This window comes from Phalacrocorax aristotelis, chromosome 3 (genome assembly GCF_949628215.1).
Source record: "Phalacrocorax aristotelis chromosome 3, bGulAri2.1, whole genome shotgun sequence".
Lineage (NCBI taxonomy): Eukaryota > Metazoa > Chordata > Aves > Suliformes > Phalacrocoracidae > Phalacrocorax > Phalacrocorax aristotelis.
The window spans coordinates 584,659-605,276 of NC_134278.1; the positions used below are offsets into that span (position 1 = coordinate 584,659).

Consider the following 20,618-nt stretch of genomic DNA (forward strand, 5'->3'; position numbering starts at 1 on the left):
TCTGCACCCATAAAGCCACGGATTCCTGGGGCTAAGGTTTCCTCTCCACATGCGGAGCCTGGCCTCCACCGCTGGCGGCTCTGCCCGGGGATGGCAGGAGCTGGGGGATCCCTCAGCAGAGGGTCCGGGCGTGGGTGCGAGGCATCGCCGTCGGGGCCAGCAGCACCAGGGCATCCCTGTGGGAGAGCCCGTGCGGGCTGCGAGCCACCGCCAACCCAGCGTGCCGGGGCTGGATGGGGCGTGAGCCTCCCTCCATCACCGGCTCCGTGTCTGGGGGGAGCAGGGGTGACGACAGCCCAACCATGGCAGGGGCGTTTTGGGGGGGGTCTGGCACCTGGTACCCCAAACCCCACCTCCCCCAGTAGAGATTTTAATGCTGTGTTGGGAGGGGATGGGGGCTCCAGTGCGGATGCTCCCACCCCGGTGCCTGCCCGCCCTCCGAGCCTGGCCCTCGCCCTTTCTGCCTCCACCAGATGTGCTCGCAGGGTTTGCAGTGAGGGGGAACATCTGGCGAGGCGGGGGCAGCGGGGATGGGGCGCCGGCGCCGCGCTGATGGCACAGATGTGGCGGGCGCCGTGGCCCCGAACACAGGCAGCTCTGTCTGCTCCCAGTGACCTGCGGCCATGACAAATGCGGGTAATCTCCTGGCTCTGCTGCTCCGTATGGACCCACGGCAAAGCGCCGGCAGCTGCGCTCAGGCTGCGCCCTGCTTTGGACCAGTCGTTTGCTATTAAAACCGATTTTTTTTGCTTTTTCATGAACATTTCTCCTTTTTTCACGTGGTGAAGGGACAAGGCGCCGCATAGGGATGAGATGAATTTATTAAATATTTGGCAGATGACAGAACATGGCTTCCAGTTTACAGGTTTCTGTTAGAGACATTCCCCATGCTTCCAGCATCGGCTCCAGCACGGGTTTGCCAACCGCTCCCAGGGATGCTCCCGCTCGCTCCCGTGCTCACCCCGGGGCACGGCCTGGGCTCGGGGAGCCTCCGAGCAGCCAAAGCCACCGCCCTCCTTTCACACACCGCCGACAGACCAGCCGGCTGTGGGACGTACTGCACCCCACCCCACGAGAACTGGGGGTTCCCCTCTCCTGGCATTAACCCCCAGCACCACGGCACCGGCTGGGGATGTCAACGCAGGGACATGGCTCTGTCCGGGTAAGTTTCCCATGAGAAAACATTTTTAGGTGGCGTTTTGCTTTTTCGCTCAGGCGGGTTTTGCCCTAAGGAAAAGGCAAAGTTTCATCGCAATCCAAATCTGACGGGGGCTGCCGGCCAGCCCTGCCCGGTGGGACAAGGCACCGTGAGCCTCACAGCTCTGCCCCAGCCTGTGCTCAGCCCGAGTGGGAATTAAAGAGGAGGTTTAATTACAGCTGCTGTGGCTACGCCACAGCGCCGGCAGGCCTTCCCATCACCACCGAGGCAGCGGCCCCGCGCTGGGGACTGGCCTACCCCCGGGAGCGGAGTCTTTCTCCCAGGAAAACCCGGGCGAGGCGGCTGCGGAAGCGGTGCCGGACCCAGCAGCGTCGCAGGCTGCCGGGGCGACAGCAGGCGGTTTGGTCAGTGCTGGCGAGGGAATTACAGCGCAGACAGGGCAAAGTCACCGGAGAGCAATCAGCAGCGGTTCCCGTACGGCCTGTCTCAGCGCCCTGTCCCCAGGATTCAGCAGCAATGCCCGACACCACGGCCCCTGCCCTGCCTGTACCGGCACAGCTCTGGCAGCACCGTGCCCGGCGGGGCTCTGCACGGGGCCTTGCCATCCTCCCCGGGCTCTGGATACGGCCCCGCCCTTTGCTGGTGACTCCCATTGCTGGCTTGTAACCAAAAATGACCATCCGGTTGCATAAAATAAACCCCCCAAATTTGAAAGGAAAGAACCGTATCTGTGGTTATTTATTTTTTACCGGCAGCCTCAGGGCTGTGGGCAGACGCGGGGCAGCGGAGACGGGCAGGGAGGCTCCAGCCGGCGTGTTGGGACCCAGCAGATCTCCCGAGAGCAGCCCCGGCACGCCACACGCTGCCTGCAGTGTCTGTGGGTGCTTACGCACGCACGTGCACACGTGCACGCACATGGCTCTGACCCCGGCACATTTCCCCGGCAGCCTCCGGGATGCAGCTGAGCAAGGGCTGGGGCGAGCGGCCGGTCCTTCCAGCACGGTGCCACCGGCCTCGGGAACCCCCGCGCACGCTGGGGCTGGGCCAGGACACAGCCTGGGGACACATATTAAAGCCTGAACTCTTCCTCCCCGGGGGGGTTTAAGGCGATTATTCCAAAGGCAAACAAAAGTTCATAAGCAGGTTTCAAAGTTACCCTTAGGCAAGCTGGGGTGGGGGGTGGATTTTCCCCTACACAATGTCCCAGCATGTTACTGGAGGAGGTGCCTGGTGTTACTGGGGTGCAAAATGGTCCCGGGCATCCTGCCTGGCACAGGAACCCCCTCGACAGCCACGGCACAGCTCGGACCCCATAATCCGTGCTTGTCCCGGTGCTTCCCAGGCCCCACTGGACCAGCTCGTGCCCCAAGCCCTGCTCTGAGCCCGCTCTGCCTACCCCAGCGCCAGACTGGTGCACGGCGAGGGCAGCCGCCGGGGCAGCCAGACAGCCTGCGCCGGCTGGGCTTCACCAACAGGGTCTGGGGACCGGTGGTGGCCTCCCTAAACGACACCCTTGGGCGACACGTCGCCACAGCCCGCCCAGGGCACCGCCAGCCCCGCTAACCACGCTCGCCTCGGCATCGCCGCGCCCCGCCGCGGGGACCCTGCGGCGTCGCTCCCGTAACCTCGGAGCCGACGGCAGAGTGAAGCCATGGGCAGCAGACTGACGAGGACAAGCGCAATTAAGCTCAGGCCTTGGCGATGCACACAAGCAGCCCGGCCCCGGCCAGCGGCTGCCCTCGCTCCCCATCGCTCCCGGCGCCTGGTTGCTCTTGCTGGCTGCAGGGTGCACGTTACCGAAGCCGAGCCGGCAGGACCACGGCCTTTCCAGAACCCTCTACATCGGGGCAGCACAGGTTCCTCTCGTGCCAGCGGCAGCTTGCCGGGCGAATGCCATCCTCCCGGCAGCAGCCAACACCAACCTGCAGCCCCAGCCTTGCAACAATACAAAGCATCTGTGAAAACACTTTCCCAGATAAAATAAATGGCACCGTGGGTGAGGTAATGCAGAGCTTTGGTGCGCAGGGTCACATCTAACACACACAGACGATATCCCGGCTGCGTCAGTACAAAACGCCGCTGGGTTTTCCGAACCGAGCCCAGACACCCCCTGGGCTGTCGCCGTCCCTGCGACCGGCAGCGCTGGCTGCAAGAGCCCCGCGGGGTGGGAGTCCCCGGCGCCTGCCCTCCGAGTGCCCGGCCAGCCGGAGCGGCCGTGGCAGGTCCCGGCGGTGCCACCTGCGCCTCCTCCAGCTGCGGCCGGACCGCAGGCTCGCAGAGATGCTCGCGGCCGAGGTGGCGGCTGCGGCAGGAGGCTTTGCCTCCTGGCAATCGTGGTAGCAAAAGTGAGAAAGGAAAGTCTCAGGGTGAGTAATAACAGGAAAAAAGCAGCAAACGTGATGCTCCCCTGTGATCCAGGCTTCGTGAGCAACGTGCTTCCCCGGTGGCTACAGGAGATGTGAATTCATCCCTTCCTTCCCGCTCTGTGCCATGTTTTGGGCACTGGCACCTCTCTGGAGGCAACGATTTGCACCCCGCCATCCCACAGGCTGCCAGGGGCTCTCCCACCACCGCGCCGGGGTGCCCGCGGTGCCTCCCCCCACCTCCGGCACTGCCGCCCGTGCAGATGCCCAGTCCCCGGAGGACACCCGCAGCTCTGACGCTGGACCCCGGGGGGCTCGGCTGGGCACCCCCAGGTTCTTGGCCGCACGAGGTGCCAGGAGATCCCGCCGGCGCGATGCAAGCCTCGCCATGTGTGCTCGCCTCTGGTCAGCGGGAAGACCCCGATGCCCGCGCAGCCGTAATGCCACCAGCTGCCGACGGCCTTCGCCGCCCCAGCGGGTCCCTGAGCACTGCCATCCGCAAAACATTCCTATTTTCAGTGCTCGAACCCGCCCGTAGCTGCAGCCAAAGCCGCTGCAGGTCCTAATTCAGCAAATTCAGCCGAAAAACGCACATGAAGCCTTCCCCATCCCTGCGAGCGCGCTGTGTTTGGCAGGCTAAAGCTAACACGCTGCACCAGGTTATCATCACTTTCCTTTCCTTCTTGACAGCTCATTCACAATATTTATATTCAACTAAATCTGTGGCCACCACGTGTGTTTATTTTCTCTCTCCCCAAGGGCTGTAGGTGCCCAGTGAACACTTTCCACCGAGAACCGAGGCCGCGTATCGGTTCAGACAGGAAGAAAAGCTGAGGGCTGGCTTCAGGGTTTATCGCTCCTTTCCATTCATCACCCTTGATAAATATTTATAGATGCATTAGGGCACTCAGCTCCCTCCACTAAAAATAACATTCCTAAACACCAAGGAAAAAAAAAAAAATCGCAAGTGACTGGAACTGATTACAATATTTTCTAAGCAGCTATGGAAGAAAAGCCTAGCAAGGATCAGAGAGCGGTGAGCCGCCCGCCCCAGACAAACAACTTGCTTATTTCACTTGATTTTAAACAAAACTGCAGTCGCCTCCTGAAAACGAATGCAGAGGTGCTAACCTAAGCCTAGCAATGGCTGTCCCTGAATTCCCTGCTTGTAAAGGGGAATGTGTTAATGGCCTGAAGAGACGCAGAGCCAGGAACGCCGGGAGGCGGCGGCTGGTGGCCCGGCCCTGCTGCCGCTGGGACGCCCCTCCTGGCGGGGCACCCCTCCACCCGTGACGCGCCTTGCCGCTCACCCCCAGGACGACACGCGACATCACGCACGATGGCAACCAGACACTGATAGACAGCGGTGTTTTGAGAAGGTGGGTTTTTTGAAGGCGGAATCCCCTCCGTGGCACACGCGAGGGGACCCCGGAGCCTCTGCACCCATTATTTCATGCAAACCGAGGGGCATCAGAGGAAACAATCAGCGTGTGATGCGACGATGACACCATTTGGGAGGCAATCAGAAAAGATCAGCACACTTAGCAGGAGCGGGGAGCATTGGCTTTCCTTTCGTGTCTCTTTTTTTTTGTCAAACCTCCCATAAATTGCCGAGTTTGGTGGGGCACTGTCTGATTATTGACACACGGAGGAAAATAGTACATGCAATGACCTAAGAGGCAAATGCCCACGGGGAGAGCCCTCCAGGCGGTTCAGAGAAAGTCGCTTTCGTCAGCGGGTGGTTGAGGTCGGTCACAGTTGCACGATGGTGAATGTATCAGCTGAAACGTGACTCTTCCAAAGGATGGGGAGATGTCTCTCGATCGTAATGCAAATCCTCCTTGCCTGCGCCATTGGAAACACACAACACGCCATCAGCACCTGCGGAGAGCAGCGCTCCAGCCTGCCTGTTCATGGTTTTGGAGATCAGCTCGCCCATGGTCGCCGGGCAGGAGCCAAGCTCCTCTGCTGGGACCTCCCGAAACTGCTGGTGGGGGCTGTGCACCTCTGGGGCCACCCCCGCATGCTCGGAGAGGACCAAATGTGCAGCGCCCCACCGTCCCTGGGGGGTTCAAAACCATGCAGCCGTGGCACTTGGGGCCATGGTTTTGGAGGCCTGGGGGAGTTGGGTTGGCGGTTGGACTTGATGATCCTAGAGGTCTTTTCCAACCTTGACGATTCTATGACCATCAAGTGTCCTGCTGACCCCAGAGCTCCTCACCTTGGACCCCAGACAACGTGGAAACGTGAGCTCCTGAGTCAATGACACCAGGACACCAGGACCACGGTGCCGTGGCAGGTGTCCCCAGGTCCTGCGAGCGAGGGCCCATGAGGTGACATGCCTGACTTTGCAAGGTGAGGTTGGTGCTGGGCATTTTTCCCCCCGAACAGCCAAGATCTGCTAACAGAAAGGCCCTGATGATGCTGCCCACCCCAGCCCCCTCCATCACCAGTGGGCGGCCCGAGCCACCGGCCGCCTTGGCCGGGCCCTGCCATCACCAAGGCTCAGGAGGACCCGTCAGAGGTCCTGGCACCACAAACGGGAATGTGAAAAACTTGAAGATGAAACACCACAGTTTAAAGGATTTTTCTCTTTCACGGACATGTCTTTTTTCGTTCTTTCTGAAGGATAAAGAAACCTGAAGGTAGTTTGTCTCTCTCATTTTTTCCGTTGTCTCTAATTTAGCCCCAATCACCGCCAGTCCTTGCTTTGTTGGAGGCACTGCTGGGCTTCTTAGAGAACAGGGAGCTGCCCATCTCCAGATGAGTGGCTATGGGGTGACCAGGGTCAAAGCCATCCTTTTCTCCAAAGCCATTAGAGTTAAAGGGACATTAAGAAAAAGCCACACACAGCCAGTATAAACAGCTCTCCGTTGCTGGCTTCCTCTCTAATGGTATAATTTCACTCCTTCTTGAGTTACCAGATTGTTTCCCAGATGAGGCAGGACTTGAATTTCTAATGTAAAAAACTATCAGAAAAACTCTCAAGCCACTTGTGGGTTATCTCTACCCAGCACTAAAATGGCAGGGAGGGCAAACTCCCTTTTTTCTCCTTTGCAAATTACAGCTAGAGGATAACCGTGGTGGTTTTTATCATGCAAAACTGTGTTTCAGATCCATCACGCCTAATTCATCTGGCCCACTATCACCGCGGGCTGGGTCCCAGCTGGTAAGTTAAAGATAAACGACTTTCTCCTGTCTGGTTTCTACAGGTAACTGACCTGTGGTGTAAAGGACAAGGTCCTGGAAAGACGGTCACCTACCACGCCAGTCCCCATCCCCTTCTGGCTAATTACGGGCGTGTCCACGCCACGTTTTTGTGCCAGGAAAACCTTCTCCCCACCGGGAATGGTGAAAGATGGGCATTGTGGCCAAGACAAAGATCCAGTGAGTGTATGGGGAGTGTGGAAACCTGATCTGGTGCCCTCCTACAGGCTTTTCACATGGGCAGAGATAAGGGTCTTATTCAGGTCCTTCAGAGGCATTGTCATCACCGGGCTCGGGCTTTCTCCCGCACCGCTGTCTCTGCTCTCCAACCACCTGTTTGTCTGTTGTGCCTTATTACAACCCACAGCGCGGGCTCTTTCAGGGTGGAGATTGTATTTTTAGTACATCTGGAGAGTGTCCACCACAATAGGGTCCTACTTCCCGGCTGAGACCTCCCAGTATAGAAGCAATACTAATAAAATAGGAGATAATGCCGCTCTCACTGAAGTTATTGACGTTTTCCCCACTGTCTGCAGCAGGAGCGGAATTGTGACAAGAAAAAAACTCAACATCCTTTTGAATGGAGCCATGGGCAGGTGGGGAACCCTCCTTGTGCAGGACCAGGAGATAAAGGACAAGGGCAGGAGGCAACCATGCTCTCGGTCCTACGCATTGCAACGCCGCATGCAGAGCAGTGCTGCTGGAGACGGCAAGAAAAAAGATATCCGTCCTTACCTGAATTACTGTACAGCCTTCAGTCGTCTGTCTAACCTGCAACACAGGGGGAAAGGCACGTTTAGAAAGTAGGTAATTTTATTCCCTGCACAACGAAAAATCTACCCTCCCCGTCTGTTGCTGCTCTAAGGGGTAACTCTGCAAACTGCAAACAGCTTTACCGGCATTGGGATAGGTGGCAAGTCCTCTGAAATACAAGGTAGGTAGAAAAGTGCCCCTGAACCCCAGAAATCCCATCGTCGCTGGGATCACCCAGTCCAACCCCCCACTCAAAGCAGGGTCAGGCCCCGCAGGCTGCCCCGGACCTTGGCCCATCAGGCTTTGAGTATCTCCAAGGACAGAGACCCCACAACCTCTCCGGGCAACCTTGTGCCAGTGTTTGACCAGCCGCACGGTAAAAAAGTATTTTTTATGTTCCAACAGAATTTCCTGTATTTTGATGTGTGCCCGTTGCCTCTTGTCTTCCCTGGGCACCACTGAGAAGGCTCTGGCTCAGTTTTCCTTACTCTTTTCCATCAGTTATTTACACACGGTGATTTGATCCCAGCTCTCCCAGCCTCTCCTCATGTGATGGATGCTTCAATGCCCTAATCATTGCCATGGCCCCTCGCTGGGCTCTCCCCAGCCTGTCCACATCCCTCCTGTACTGGGGAGCCCAGCACCAGACCCAGCACTCCCAGTATGGCCTCACCAGCGCTGAGCAGAGGGGAAGGGTCCCCTCCCTCGACCGCAATGCTTTGCCTAATGCAGTCTAGGATGCCATTCGTGTTCGCTGCACATTGCTGGCTCGTGGTCGACTCGGTGTCCACCAGGCTGTGGACAGGGCTGGGTGCAGGTGGCCTCCAGCCTGTGCTGGGGACTGGGCTTGTGCCCAGGACTCTGCACTTCTCCTTGTGGAACTGCAAGAGGCTCCTGCCGGCCCGTTTCTCCAGCTTTTTGAGGTGCCCCTGGATGGCAGCACGACCCTCTGGGGTATCAGCTGCTCCTCCCGGTTTGGTCTCATCTGCAAACCTGCCGAGGATGGACTCTGTCCTAACCCCGCGAACAGATGCCTGCGCGGACTCCAGTCCTCATCGGTACGGGCAGGTGTATTTCAAGCTGGGTATTTCTGCCTAACAAATTGTATGGGGCTGCAAACCATGCCCTTCCTTCCAGCAGTTTGAGAGAGCAGATCATGGCACTTTAGTCCCTTTTCTAGCAGTTTGGGGGTTATAAATTCCAAATGGCCAACACATGGAGGGACCAGCTCACGGAGAGTCTCGTTTTGGGTGATACTGTCATGGGTCCATCTCTTGGTGACCAAGAGGAGCACGCTGTCCTGGAGAAAGGCGGCAGCACCACGGCAAACGGTGGCGGCGGGACAGCCCTGCCCAAGCAGGCGTCCGACCCGAGACACGTTTGGCGCACGTGCAATCCATGGATACGTCGCGCCAGGCTTCAAGGAGGGGTAGCGCAAAGACAGCGTGGAGGCTGGCTGAACTGCCGCCGGGTGATGTCTAACGTGACTGGATGGACGCGGCTTGGCCAGCTCCAGACTGTGCTCTTCTGTGCCTGGAAACCCGTGTACACATCTTCTCTGGAGATCCTGCTTAATTTGTAATCCTAACCACAAAAGACGCAGCCAACTTGGAGTCTTCCCGAATGATTTCATCCTGCTAAAGCCGTACCACGCCGCTGCTATATTGAGCGTACAAATGCAAGGCTCTCCAGCAGGGAAGCGAGTTCTGAGGTTGATTAATTGGGACACAGAGAAATATGAAATAACTTTGCGAAGAAACTTGTGAGGAAGCCCGAGGGCAACGCTGTCCCTAGGAAACACGTCGCAGCAGTGTCCCCGCGAGGACCGGCGTCTACGCTGGTGCAGGAGTTGGGGAATACACGAGCTATAAGTAATTTTAACTCTTGTCCGCTGAGGATGGGAAGAAGTAACGGGCTGGCGTGGCAGCTGGGGAGGGCTTTGCCGAGAGGGGGATGCACGCACAGACGCTGTGCAAAGGATGAAGTCGGGGCAGGTGGGGCTCGGTGTGGGCACGGGGCGCTGCCGGCCAGCCCCGTCAGACCCTGCGGCCACGGGTCCCTACAGGTGACGGGGCAGAGAAAAAGCGCTGCCGCAACGCCCGGCCTCCACGTAGCCCGCACGAAGCCGGAGCCCGACTCCCCGTCGCCACGCGCGCTTGGGTGCCTGGAGGAGCTCCCATCGTGTACGCGCTCCGCAGGAAGGCTGCAGTTTATGTATTGATCGTTCCTTGATTTTTCTGCCAGATTTTTATCTCACCAACTTTGTGACACTAGGAAATCGCTTACTCTCTGGCAGAGACAATATTTACATTCCACACAAAGGCTCTTGGGCCAAGTTCTGCTTTTGGTTACATGTTTCTGTCCACCCCCCCCAACTCCAATGATGCTGCATTGAGTAACAGAGCTGAATGTGTCTTACTACATCTCCGCTACCATACATCATACTTCAGCTCCTCAAAATCCCCCTTTCCCTGCTTCCCATGCAAGATACAATGCACATTTGGAAAAAAGCTGAAGGGTCATCTGCTAAGCATCTAAAATATTTAACTGAAGAGGAATGTTCTAGGGCAAAGACAGCCCTGTGATTTAGAGCCAATGCGATTCTGCTTTGAAAACTCCTGTTTTAGCTAAAATCAAACTCACTGCAAAGTAAAGCGCAAAAGCAAAGCAAAGTATAAGCTCTTCCTACACACTTATAACATCTAACAGTGATGCGCTTCTTCGTGCAAACTCAAAATGTCTAATACTGATGGCCAAACCGCCAGGAAGCGGAGCGTTTCCAAACACCTGAATGCTTTGCAGAACTCGCTGGACAGGAAACCTCAGGAAAACAAGCTCTTTCGGTGAGAAACGTGAGCCCTGTCACTTCAGCTTAGCCAGAAGGAGAATGTGCGCACAACAAAAAAAAGGATAAAAAGTTCCAGTTTGTTGATGCTGAAATCAGTTTTGGCTCAAGCGAGACAGAAATGCTCGGGCTGATTCAAACCTGCCCAAGCCTGTTTCTCGCGCTTCGGTTTAAAACGCAGAAAGCAAAGCTCAAGAGGCCCCGCGCAAGGTCCCTTCCCGAGGAGGCTCTGGGAGGTGCTCTTTTGTTCGCTTGTGCAGCGCAACATGAGGAATAGATCTCCCGCAGACCCCTCCAACTCAACCGTACGCTGCACGGTTGTTTGCAAGTCTCGGGGCTGCGTTCCACGCCTGCGATGATCGTTTCCAGCCCTGGGAGCAACGCTGCTAGCACGTGTTACGGATTCACTCGCGCCGAAGGAAGACGTGGTCTGGGGTGGGGGGGGGTTAGTATCTAGACCTGCGATCCGGGGATAGCGGAGATGAAAGGGGCGTCCTGTGAAACCCCGCTCCGCCGACGGCGCTGCCTACACGGGACTGCCATCAGCAGAGCAGTGCTGCTCGTTTGTCCCGCCAAGGCCACGGGAGGCAGTGGCCCAGCAGACGACGGTCCCACCGCTCAGGAACTTTGGTTCTTTTCTAACACATTCATCTGAACTGGATTTCTCGCAGCACTCAAAGCAACTCCTCCTCCTCTTACCCATTTCAAAGATCCGTGCATGACCCTTGCTGAAAGAAAAACATTCTTGAACGCTGACTACACGCGCTGAAGAAACCCTGGCCATGAGGTCGTCTCAAGCCGCGGCAGATGTTGGAGAGAGCGACCTGGCGGCGTGGCGACGGCCGGCACGGGCAGATAAAGCTGTGCCGTGCCTGCAGGTGACGGAAGAGCAGCGGCGGCTCCGCGGGCTGCTCCCGCCCGGGGCCATCTGCCCTCAGAGCCCTCTCCTGGGGCTCCAAGCGGAGACGCCGAACCGATCTCCTGCAGAGGAGGAAATCAGAGCGTGCTCTACAGCTCAGAGACCGTAGTCTGTCCCCTTACCTCGGTCCTTCCCATTCTGCATTTTTGCTGTTTCTTCTTCATCTTCTTCCTCTGCTTCAAAAAAACAAAAAAAGAAAAACAAAGCGCAAATGAGACAAGGTGAGAGAACAGGTACTCGGGGAACTTTTCTGCAGCAAAGGAAGAACTGGCTTTTCAGGCAGCGCTGACATTGGAGGGGAAGGAGGACGAGCGTTCAGGCTCCCGCGGAGGTCCTGGATGGAAGCACCACCGTCCTCTCTATGGCACGGCGCCTGTTGGCTGCTGGTGCCAGAACAGGCCCCACTTCATCCTGGTCGGGTGATGAGAGGCTGTAGGGTGCTAGCTGGAAGCAGTGTCTACGCTGTCCCAACGAGTGCACCGCTGGTGGACTGCTGCCTGGCCCAGGGAGTGTTAGGACCAAAGTCCCTTGTGTACGCTTATTTTAGCACTGTAAGAAACCAAGAACTGCACGATATACACCGTGGGAAGGAAGGCAGGGCTTCTAGGCTGAGGTCAGATCTAAGGAAGCAAAATGGAAATGGTGTAGGAGAGGTGGAAAGCTGGGAGGGTTCCCTGGCGGCGTTGCAGGGTTTGCCCACGCGAGGCGGTCAGTGGCGGCCAGGCTCTCGGCGGGGCAAAGCCACGTAACCGGGGACAGGCTGTGCCTCCGGGGACGGGCGCTCCTTTTCCACCTGAGAGCTGGCGGTTCCTTATATTTAACTCCAGTTATGCTGAAGAGAGTTTATGGCCAGGCTCTTATTTATGTAGCAGAGAGCGGGAGCAGAAGGTCACATTCTTCTGCAGATGGTGGCTCATATCTCTCTGCGCAACATTTCAACGAGACCTGTGTAAACAGGTAATAGTTATTATGAGCAGCGGTATCACTTCTGCCTACTTCACATGCTGCTGAGAGCAAAGAAAGGGAGAAAAACCCTGCAATAAAAGGCACAATTTGGAAAACTGAAGCACTTTGAATTGATCTGATCAAAGGGGGTTTTATAAATATTTGCTCTCGCTGTTGCTTTGACAGCAGGACCGATGAGACATGCGGGAGTCGCAGCCTCTGCCAGCTCAGCGATGGCTACCGATGAGTCCTTAATGCGAGATCACTGACAAAACCAAACGCATTTTTAATAACAAGAGACGTGCCCTGGAGCTCGGCAGCCGCTTCGGGTCCTGAGCTCGCCCCCCGTTCGGCAGCGTTGCAGGGCAGGGGCTGAGCCACCTCCAGCAGCACCGCGCCTGGTCCCGGGGGGTCCACAGCGTGCGTCGTTAATTTAAGCTCAGTCGGGGCAAAAATGGTATCGGTGTTCCCTCGGCAGCACCGGGAGTGTGAGGCTACCAGCACGGGAGAAGGCGGACGGGGGGCATGATCAGAGCACCTCTGGCAGCCCGTTTGGAAGGGGTAACCCTGGGCAGCATTGCCTTTCCGAAGGGTTCTGTCTCCCGAGCTCGTGCAAAGGTGCGGAGAGGCAAACAGGGGCGTGGGTGGTGCACGCACCAGAGTCTCACAAAACGCTCACAACACAATGCCTGCAGCTATATCAGGCGAGCCAGGGGCTGGAGGAGGTGTCTACTCTCACAGCTTACCTCCGGGACAATATGTGTTAAATCCCACCGACTCTCATCAGCTGAGGATAACTCATGCTTTTCCTAATTTACACAAATGAAATGATTTCAGATACTTTCAAGCGAGCCTCTGCATATCCTCAAGTAGGAGACTGTAATTAATTCCATTTTCACTCCCTTGTGAACCATAACTGCTTTGCATGATCCCTGACAAGCCTGAAAGGGCCGTCGATAGCGCAAACCTGGGCTGTTTGCATTTGCCAAGCTCTCAGGGATTTCAGAGGAGGGCAGGAGAGCCGCGGGTCCAGGCGACACTTCAGCTCTGCCGCCAGCCCCGGACCAGATCCTGAGCTCAGCCTTAGCGCTGCAAATGCGCTCTTCTATTAAAAGCAAAAAAATAAATTACTGCAGACATCTGTTTTGGGCAGAGGGTCTGTTCACCGGGTTTCAGGCTAGAGGGAAGAGAGCTGTGTGCCTTGAGCATGGTGATTTATTGAAGAAACACAGGGCCCGTCCCTGCAATGGCACCAGCGATGCTGCTGTCATACATGAAAGACTTTATTAACTCACAGCTGCCTTTGCAGCCAAGACACAGGGTTTAGACCGGGTGAATTTACTGCTTAGCAGTAAAATATCAACCTGGTTTATAACTGTGACTTCTCCATTAAGGGCAGTGGGAACAAAAAGCCTAACTGGTTTTAATACAGAGCTTGATAAGTTTATGGGGGGGGATTATGTGATGGAACTACCGGACACAGCAAGGGGCTGGGGGAAGTGCAAAGCAGAAACCATGAGGTTCACTCTGAAGACAGAATGCCTTACTTCTTTCTTAAAAGAGAAGGCAGCCCACAAACAAGCTTCTGGAATCCCAAATGATCGTATACTCCGTCGCCGACAAAGCTCGAAGGCCACGGGACGCGTCCCTGGACTAGAGCAGAAGCTGCTCCAGCCCCACCAGGGTGTTTACCTCCACAGTAAAAAGGCACGAAGGGAATAATTACCTTTTTCCACATCACTGTTTAATCCTTTGTCGCAATCGGCCTCACGCAATTGGCCTCTCTCTATATATACATGATATATATTTACTATGTGTTTGTGGTTGTGGCATCTGACGGGGATTCACTGCAGCGGAGCCTCGGCTGCTGCCCCAGGATCGCTGCCACTAAGCAGTAGTTTGGGGGGGGCTCACTCAGATCTGCCCTGGCTTGTGACTTGCCGGCTTGTGTCGTTAAGGAGCTCTGACCTCCAGACGTGGGGCTGGGCAGTGGCACTTCTCCTGCCTGGTACGTGGTGCAGGACGTGCCTGCAGGGCGCTCTGGACGAGCCACTCGGTGCCGTTACACAGGCACGGATCGATACGCGCAGAAGCGCGGGAGCTAGATCTGAGTCTGCTTCATGAATCAGCAACGGTGCCGTCAGCCAGGTTTGTATCTGCAGAGTAATGCCTTAACTATCAGCGATAAAATCAATGGAAAGCCTGTTCAGAAGGTATCTGGAGTTCTCAGTGATGTTAGCTATAAAAATTATTTTTCGTTTTATTGTTGGAAAAAAATGAACACAAAATCTCGCATTACGCTTTAAATAGTTGTCATAAAAAATAAAAGGTGAAGACAAATCTCCAACTTGTGGCTCCGAGCTCTCCTTTTCCTGCTGCGCGCGCGCGTCGCTAAATCGACTCTTACCTGAATGAAGCTCCTTCACCAGCGATGACATGGTGTTGGTGATGGAATCGGCCGCTACCAGCAGGTCGTTGCGGAGGTTCCTCCTCGTACCTGGGAGCGGAGCAGACACACAAACAGCAGGAATCGCACGTGCCGCGCTGCCACTGCCCAACCTCCTCGTGCCACGATGCTCGGCCACGTGTCCCTCACCGGCCCCCAGCAGGGCCCCCCCCCCCCCAACCCGGGACAGAGCCGGGGCGCCCCGGCGTACGGCCGGGCCCCACCAGAGCTTCGCGAGAGGTGGTGATTTGCTCTGGAACAGCCCTGTTCTGCTTGGTCGCCTGTTTGGCTAATTAGCTATCACACCGCTCTGCCCCCCGACAAGGACGGCGCGCGCGCGGCAGCTCGAGGGCAGATGCTTCTCCCCGGGACCGGAGTCGCTGGGTGCTGGCGGTGGCGCAGATGATCCACGCTCTTTGTGCAGAGTCGTTATCGCTGCCGGCTTCCCTGTTGCGATCGCTATCGCTGAGGTTTGAGGGGAATAAAAGATAACTGAACTCTCACTGCGCCGCTGGAGGAAGCAGTCCTCTCCCTCGGTGTGCCACCCAGCCAGGGAGCACGGCACTTCTTGCGCCACGGACACTTGTCTTGTGCCATCCTCTGCTCGAGGGACCCGCTCGCCCCATGGGCATCTTGAACACCTGCCACGGCCCCACAAGAGCGATGGGGACCGGTGTGGGGCCACAGCGCTCTGCAAAGGGGCCGTCAGACTGGCTGCTGCTTGCGAAGGAGACGAGCGAGGGCAGCAGGAGCTGCCGCGTGTCGGGGATGGTGCTTACTGCCTTTCGCTGACGCTGGGAACACAGCGATATTATTCGCCACCTACTCCGGTTCCCCGAGCCGGTCCCTCCGGCAGAGCCAGCCGTATTCTCGTGGCAGGGCACCCTGCCGACCGCAGACCGATTTTGCAGCGCCCCAGTGCCCAGAGACGCCGTGGACGTGACTCCCCGCCCTCGCTGAGCCCCCTTTCCTCCAGCACCTCCCTGTGCTGCGCTGTTTCGGTTTTATTCGGAGGCTTTGGACAGCGTGGGGTCATGTTTTCTGCCCCGGCAGGTGGTCTGTAGCCGTGGTTTCTCAGGTTGCCGAGCCGATGGCCCTGAGCTGAAGCTTTGCCTGGAGCAGGTCCCTGCGAGGGTTCAGTGGCCCCACCTCAGCCGTCCCCAAGCTTTAGCTGCTCACAGAAGATGGCTTTAGGCGGCCTGTTAGCCCACGCAGGCACCAGATGTCCGCGCTGGTGCAGCCTCCAGGAGCACCGCTTTGATGCCGAGTGCCTGACAGTGCTCTAAGATCCCGGCGTTTGGGATCCCGTCCTGCCATTTACTGCAGCAAGGGCATGAAGACAACACATGTGGAATCTCCGGAGACATTTGATGTGGCATTCTGCAGCTGCACTGAGCTCTGGTAATGACAACTGTACATTACACGTTTACTTTTGTTTGAAGTCGCGCGTCTCTCTCATTCCAGACGTGCTGCTTTAATCTCCCAAATGCTGTGCTGGCTTTTCCTCCGCCCTTGGCGGGGCTGCTGTCGGAGCGCCTGCTCTTACATTCTGCCTAAGGATTTTAGTGCTGTTTGAGCGCTGCCAGAGCGCGTTACCCAGCTGACGTGCTTTCCATCAGCATCTTCCTCCTCCAGGTTAGGTTGCCAACCGACCAGCACCGCTCCCGAGGCAGCAGCAAGGCACTGGGCAATCCTGTGCATGCACAGCCTGCAGTTCCCAGGAGAAAAATGCAGATTGTGGCCAACAAGTCTGGGACCTGTGGCTTCAGGGGGATCCTCTGCACCTCTTACATGACGGAGGCTACTTCACCCAGGTCTCTAGGAGTCCTGAGCCCTGTCGCTGCACGTGACGGTGAAGCGCGGCCACCGCCCTGCCCGCCGTTCAGGAGTGGAAGGTTATAAAACACCGGCCTATCTCCGCTGTGAAACAGATGGATAATGTTAAGGAGCTCATCTGGACATCTACGTGCAGAAGCCACCCGAAGACCTCCTGGCTGGTGGCATTAAATTATTTTATTATGTGAAAACATAGAAATTTAATCCTGTTTCCTGTGTTCTCCACTTGCCTTGGATTTGCCTGATTTTGCATGATTAATATGAAATGGCACTAATTGTGCAGACTGGCCTTCCGGAAGGATCATTCCAGGAAACTTATTACGGAGCCTGTTGGCCATTTTTTTTTCTTGCAAGAATTTTTCTAGTAGTTGAAAGGAATAAGCCATCACTGTGGTTATCCCGAAAGGAACTTCCACCTTTCTGTTGGCAGCGGTGGATCGTGTTTGCATCCGAGAAATCCTGAGGGACTGTTTTGTTCTCTTTCAAGACAATAAACAGCAGCATTAGTTTTCCAATTAGACAGTGACCGCTGTATCTGAATATTTCAACGGAGCACCTTCAGGGAATTTTATTCTAATACTGTATTACTGCGTTCTCCCTCCAGCCAAGTGAAAGATCAAGACATCACCTACGGAGGAAACTTATCTGATCTTAAGACTATATAAGCAAGACCACTGAGAGTCAGCTCTTTGAAGGTTTCCTCCTCCAGACCTCCCCGCACTGAGGGGGAAGCTCGCAGAAGGCTCGTGCCCTGGGAGGAAAGACAAGACGTTGGCATTCCTGCCCGCTCCTAGGTGGCGGCAGCAAGAGGCAGAACCGCACCGCGATCTCCACTCCCTTTTCCTCTCCTCTCCCACCACGACATCTTATAAGAAGTTGGTGGACATGCAAAAATTAGCAAAAATAATTTAAATGTGTTTGTTAAAAAAAAACAACAATAAAATACGTGTCCTGCAGGCATTGCCTACAGATTTTTCCTTCTGGGGAGTCACCACCACTGACACCGGGCTGTTGTGATGCAGGTGCTGCACAAGCCCTCAGCCCAGCCCTGAACAGTTTTATACAACACCTGGTTCATTGCAACACGTACCTGAGATGCTGTCAGGTGTTAAAAACCTCTAAAAAAAACGCGTTTTTCACTTTCGGCAATCTCAACAGGTCCTGACGAAGATGATCCCCTTATGAACCAGTCATTCAGGTAAAAGGCATGAATGGGCCCTTGATTAATTACATCAGCTTCTACCGGAGCCAGGAGTTTGAGGAAGACAGCTCTAATCACTGTAAACCATGCAGAGGGAAGTTTGCTTTGTCATGGCTTTTGCCTGTATCTCCAAAGAAAAAAGCAGATGGATGGAGAGCAAATTCAGATGCCAAAGCAACACTGTAAAATGAAAAAAAATCAAGTAGGACTGTTAATGTACTGCTCTAATCATGTGCTTATTACTCCTAGCAGCGGAAAGGAGATCATTTCATCTCTTTGTGCTTTCCTAATTAAAAAAGGAAAGGGGAAAATGATGAAGCAGATAGAGCAGATTTTCCCAGTAACTGGTAGGACTCATTGCGCTGCTGTTCCACTTTATGCAGCCTGGAAAAAGAAAGCCAATCTGCAAAGGGGGGAAGGAGAGGCAGCTGCCAAAGAAATCAGTTGAGAGCTCTCGGCTGTACCATCAAACTTGTTGTAGAGATGAAGAGGAGGCGACCGGACCACCCACAGCAACAGATGGAGTGTTGTGCCTCTGGTATTTGGCATCTTGCCTCCCTGGAAATGCCTGCTTCTGCTGTCGTTTCTGGAAGTGTTTAGAGAGATGAGGAGCTTGTTCCTACCGATGGGATCGGAAAAAGACATATCCTTCTCACAGATGGGCGGTAGAGGCTCGGTGTTTTCAGACGGACGCGCTCCATCACCTGACCTCTTCACCGGCTGAAGTTCTGGAGAACAAGTAACAGCCCTTCCCTCTCTTGGCTACGCTGCGGGCCAAGGGCTCGCACTCCTTGCTGTGGCACTCCGGCGTTAAACACCAGAGTATGCACTGCTACTTCCTGCTCCTCTGCTACCATGTTGTAGCCCCTTCCCTCAACTCCTTCTGGCAGCAGCTTATTTAGGCAAGGACGATTGCTCTAGAAGGATCTTTCCAGTGATCAGGTGACAAACGCAAATTGTTATTTAAAGTCTGTTTGTTTTTGAGATACATCATCAGTTCTGCGAAGTTTGTTTTCATGTTTTCTTTGTTTTGAAAAGGACATCCATCTGACGGAGGTATCTGACACTAATATTCACGATCTTCCCTACCCAGAATGAGAAAACACCACCTCCAGTTTTGTGACTCCATATGATACAACTTGTCATCTTTTAAAGAAGTAAACAACCTGGCCTCTGCAGCAAGCCGAGGGCTCGCCTACTGCAGAGGACCAACGCGCAAGAGAGGCTGCAGCACCCGGGTGCCTCCGGCTCCAGGACACCCCACACTCAGTGGGATTTCCCATGGAGTACCAGGAGGTCCATAGGAAGAGTTGCTGCCCGTTGGTCATCTCTGCCTGCAGACAGCCGAAGCCCTTGCCAGTGCATTAGGGAGAGGTGGACTCTCTGTCTTTCTTTCTTTTATCGTCATTAAGAGTGGATGTCCTTCTCCAGAAACGTGGATCATGTCCAGACACAACTTCCAGAGGTACCCGGGACCAGGTCCTGCTGCTGTTTTTCTCACAGCTCTACATCCCAGGATGCTTCTGGAGTACTAAAGACGAAGAGTTCTGGACCAAAATGGGCAAAAGAGAAGAAAAGAGCACATAAAACACGAGTGACACCACTCCTGAGAAATACAGAGTATGGGAACCTGTTCCTACTGGGGATGGCTTCCTTCACCATGAGCAGAGCTGGAGTAGGTAGGACTGAAGGACAACTAATTTCCCCCTGCTCTGCAGTGAGATGGCCCCTGAAAGTAAAAAAATATTTGCCAGGTTTCTTGACCTCAGACTGACAGTCGTGTCTTCGCTTGCCGCCTTCCGACATCGCCAGATAGCCCAGCCTCCTCAGTACTGGAGGAAGAAGCAGTCGTCTCCAGTGGGCTGAACAAGTTTACATTTCACCTGGTTGTCTTCAAATTTTGGAGTCCTTCTTGAGCCGACAATGGCTTTGACATGGAAAAGTTTGACTTTTTTGAAACGCGTGACTGTAAAACTTTTTTTTTTTAAAAAAAAGCAACAGCGGCTAAGTATAAACTCACACTACCTACAGAAGTTGGGGGATAAAAATACGCATGTCAACTGCTGCCCTGATTTTCTACAAAGCACGATAAGCTGTATTATTCACAAATGGACAGCTTACCCATTCGATCCAACCACACCGATTTTACCACAGAACTGGAAGAGAAGGTGGGCAGGGAGGAACACGGCTGAAACTACCTGATAATCCAGCACTTCTGGTGCCTACTTATGGAGCAGTTGGCAGCAATGAGTTTAGGCCAGAAAGTGGTATTTTTCTCAAATGCACATGTAGAAAACGTGCAAAGAAAGGAGCTCCGACCATTGGAGCAAGAAGTTAATTGTCCTGTGTATCCTTCTGCTTCTTCATTATGGTCTCGTCTCTTCTCTTCTCTTCTCTTCTCTTCTCTTCTCTTCTCTTCTCTTCTCTTCTCTTCTCTTCTCTTCTCTTCTCTTCTCTTCTCTTTTCTCTTCTCTTCTCTCTTCTCTTCTCTTCTCTTCTCTTCTCTTCTCTTCTCTTCTCTTCTCTTCTCTTCTCTTCTCTTCTCTTCTCTTCTCTCTTCTCTTCTCTTCTCTTCTCTTCTCTTCTCTTCTCTTCTCTTCTCTTCTCTTCTCCTTCTCTCCTCTCCTCTCCTCTCCTCTCCTCTCCTCTCCTCTCCTCTCCTCTCCTCTCCTCTCCTCTCCTCTCCTCTCCTCTCCTCTCCTCTCCTCTCCTCTCCTCTCCTCTCCTCTCTTTTCTTCTTCTCTCTCTCTCCACTTCTCACGTTCAGCACTTTTTCCTTCTCCCCACAGGGCTGCTGCACGTCTCCAGCAGAGCGCGCAAGCCATTTTGCAGGTGTGCACGGCAGCCAACTGCTCCGTTAGGGACACCGAGTTGGGCTGCAAAATTTCATCTTCCTTTCGGCCTCACCACCAGCTGAGCGGTGAGTAGCTGTTGGCTGAACGCT

At 54.9% G+C, this 20,618-nt stretch overlaps 1 protein-coding gene across 20 annotated transcripts in view; it reads right to left on the minus strand.

Moving 5' to 3' along the window:
• Window positions 1–803: 803 nt before the first annotated feature.
• The window catches only part of DTNB (dystrobrevin beta), a 217,377-nt gene continuing 197,562 nt past the window's right edge, over window positions 804–20,618 (minus strand). For 16 of the 20 annotated variants that reach the window (XR_012659455.1, XM_075086363.1, XM_075086371.1 and 13 more), the window contains 4 exons: window positions 14,599–14,688; window positions 11,369–11,422; window positions 7,465–7,500; window positions 804–5,367 (listed from right to left, as the gene is read on the minus strand). Coding sequence is in view for 19 of the 20 variants with exons in the window: in XM_075086363.1 (XP_074942464.1) it covers window positions 7,496–7,500; window positions 11,369–11,422; window positions 14,599–14,688 (149 nt within the window). In the remaining variant the exon portion in view is untranslated. Of the gene's footprint in view, window positions 5,404–7,464; window positions 7,501–11,368; window positions 11,423–14,598; window positions 14,689–20,618 lie in introns of all 20 variants that reach the window. The other 4 variants (XM_075086370.1, XM_075086355.1, XM_075086357.1 and 1 more) reach the window with 2 other exon arrangements.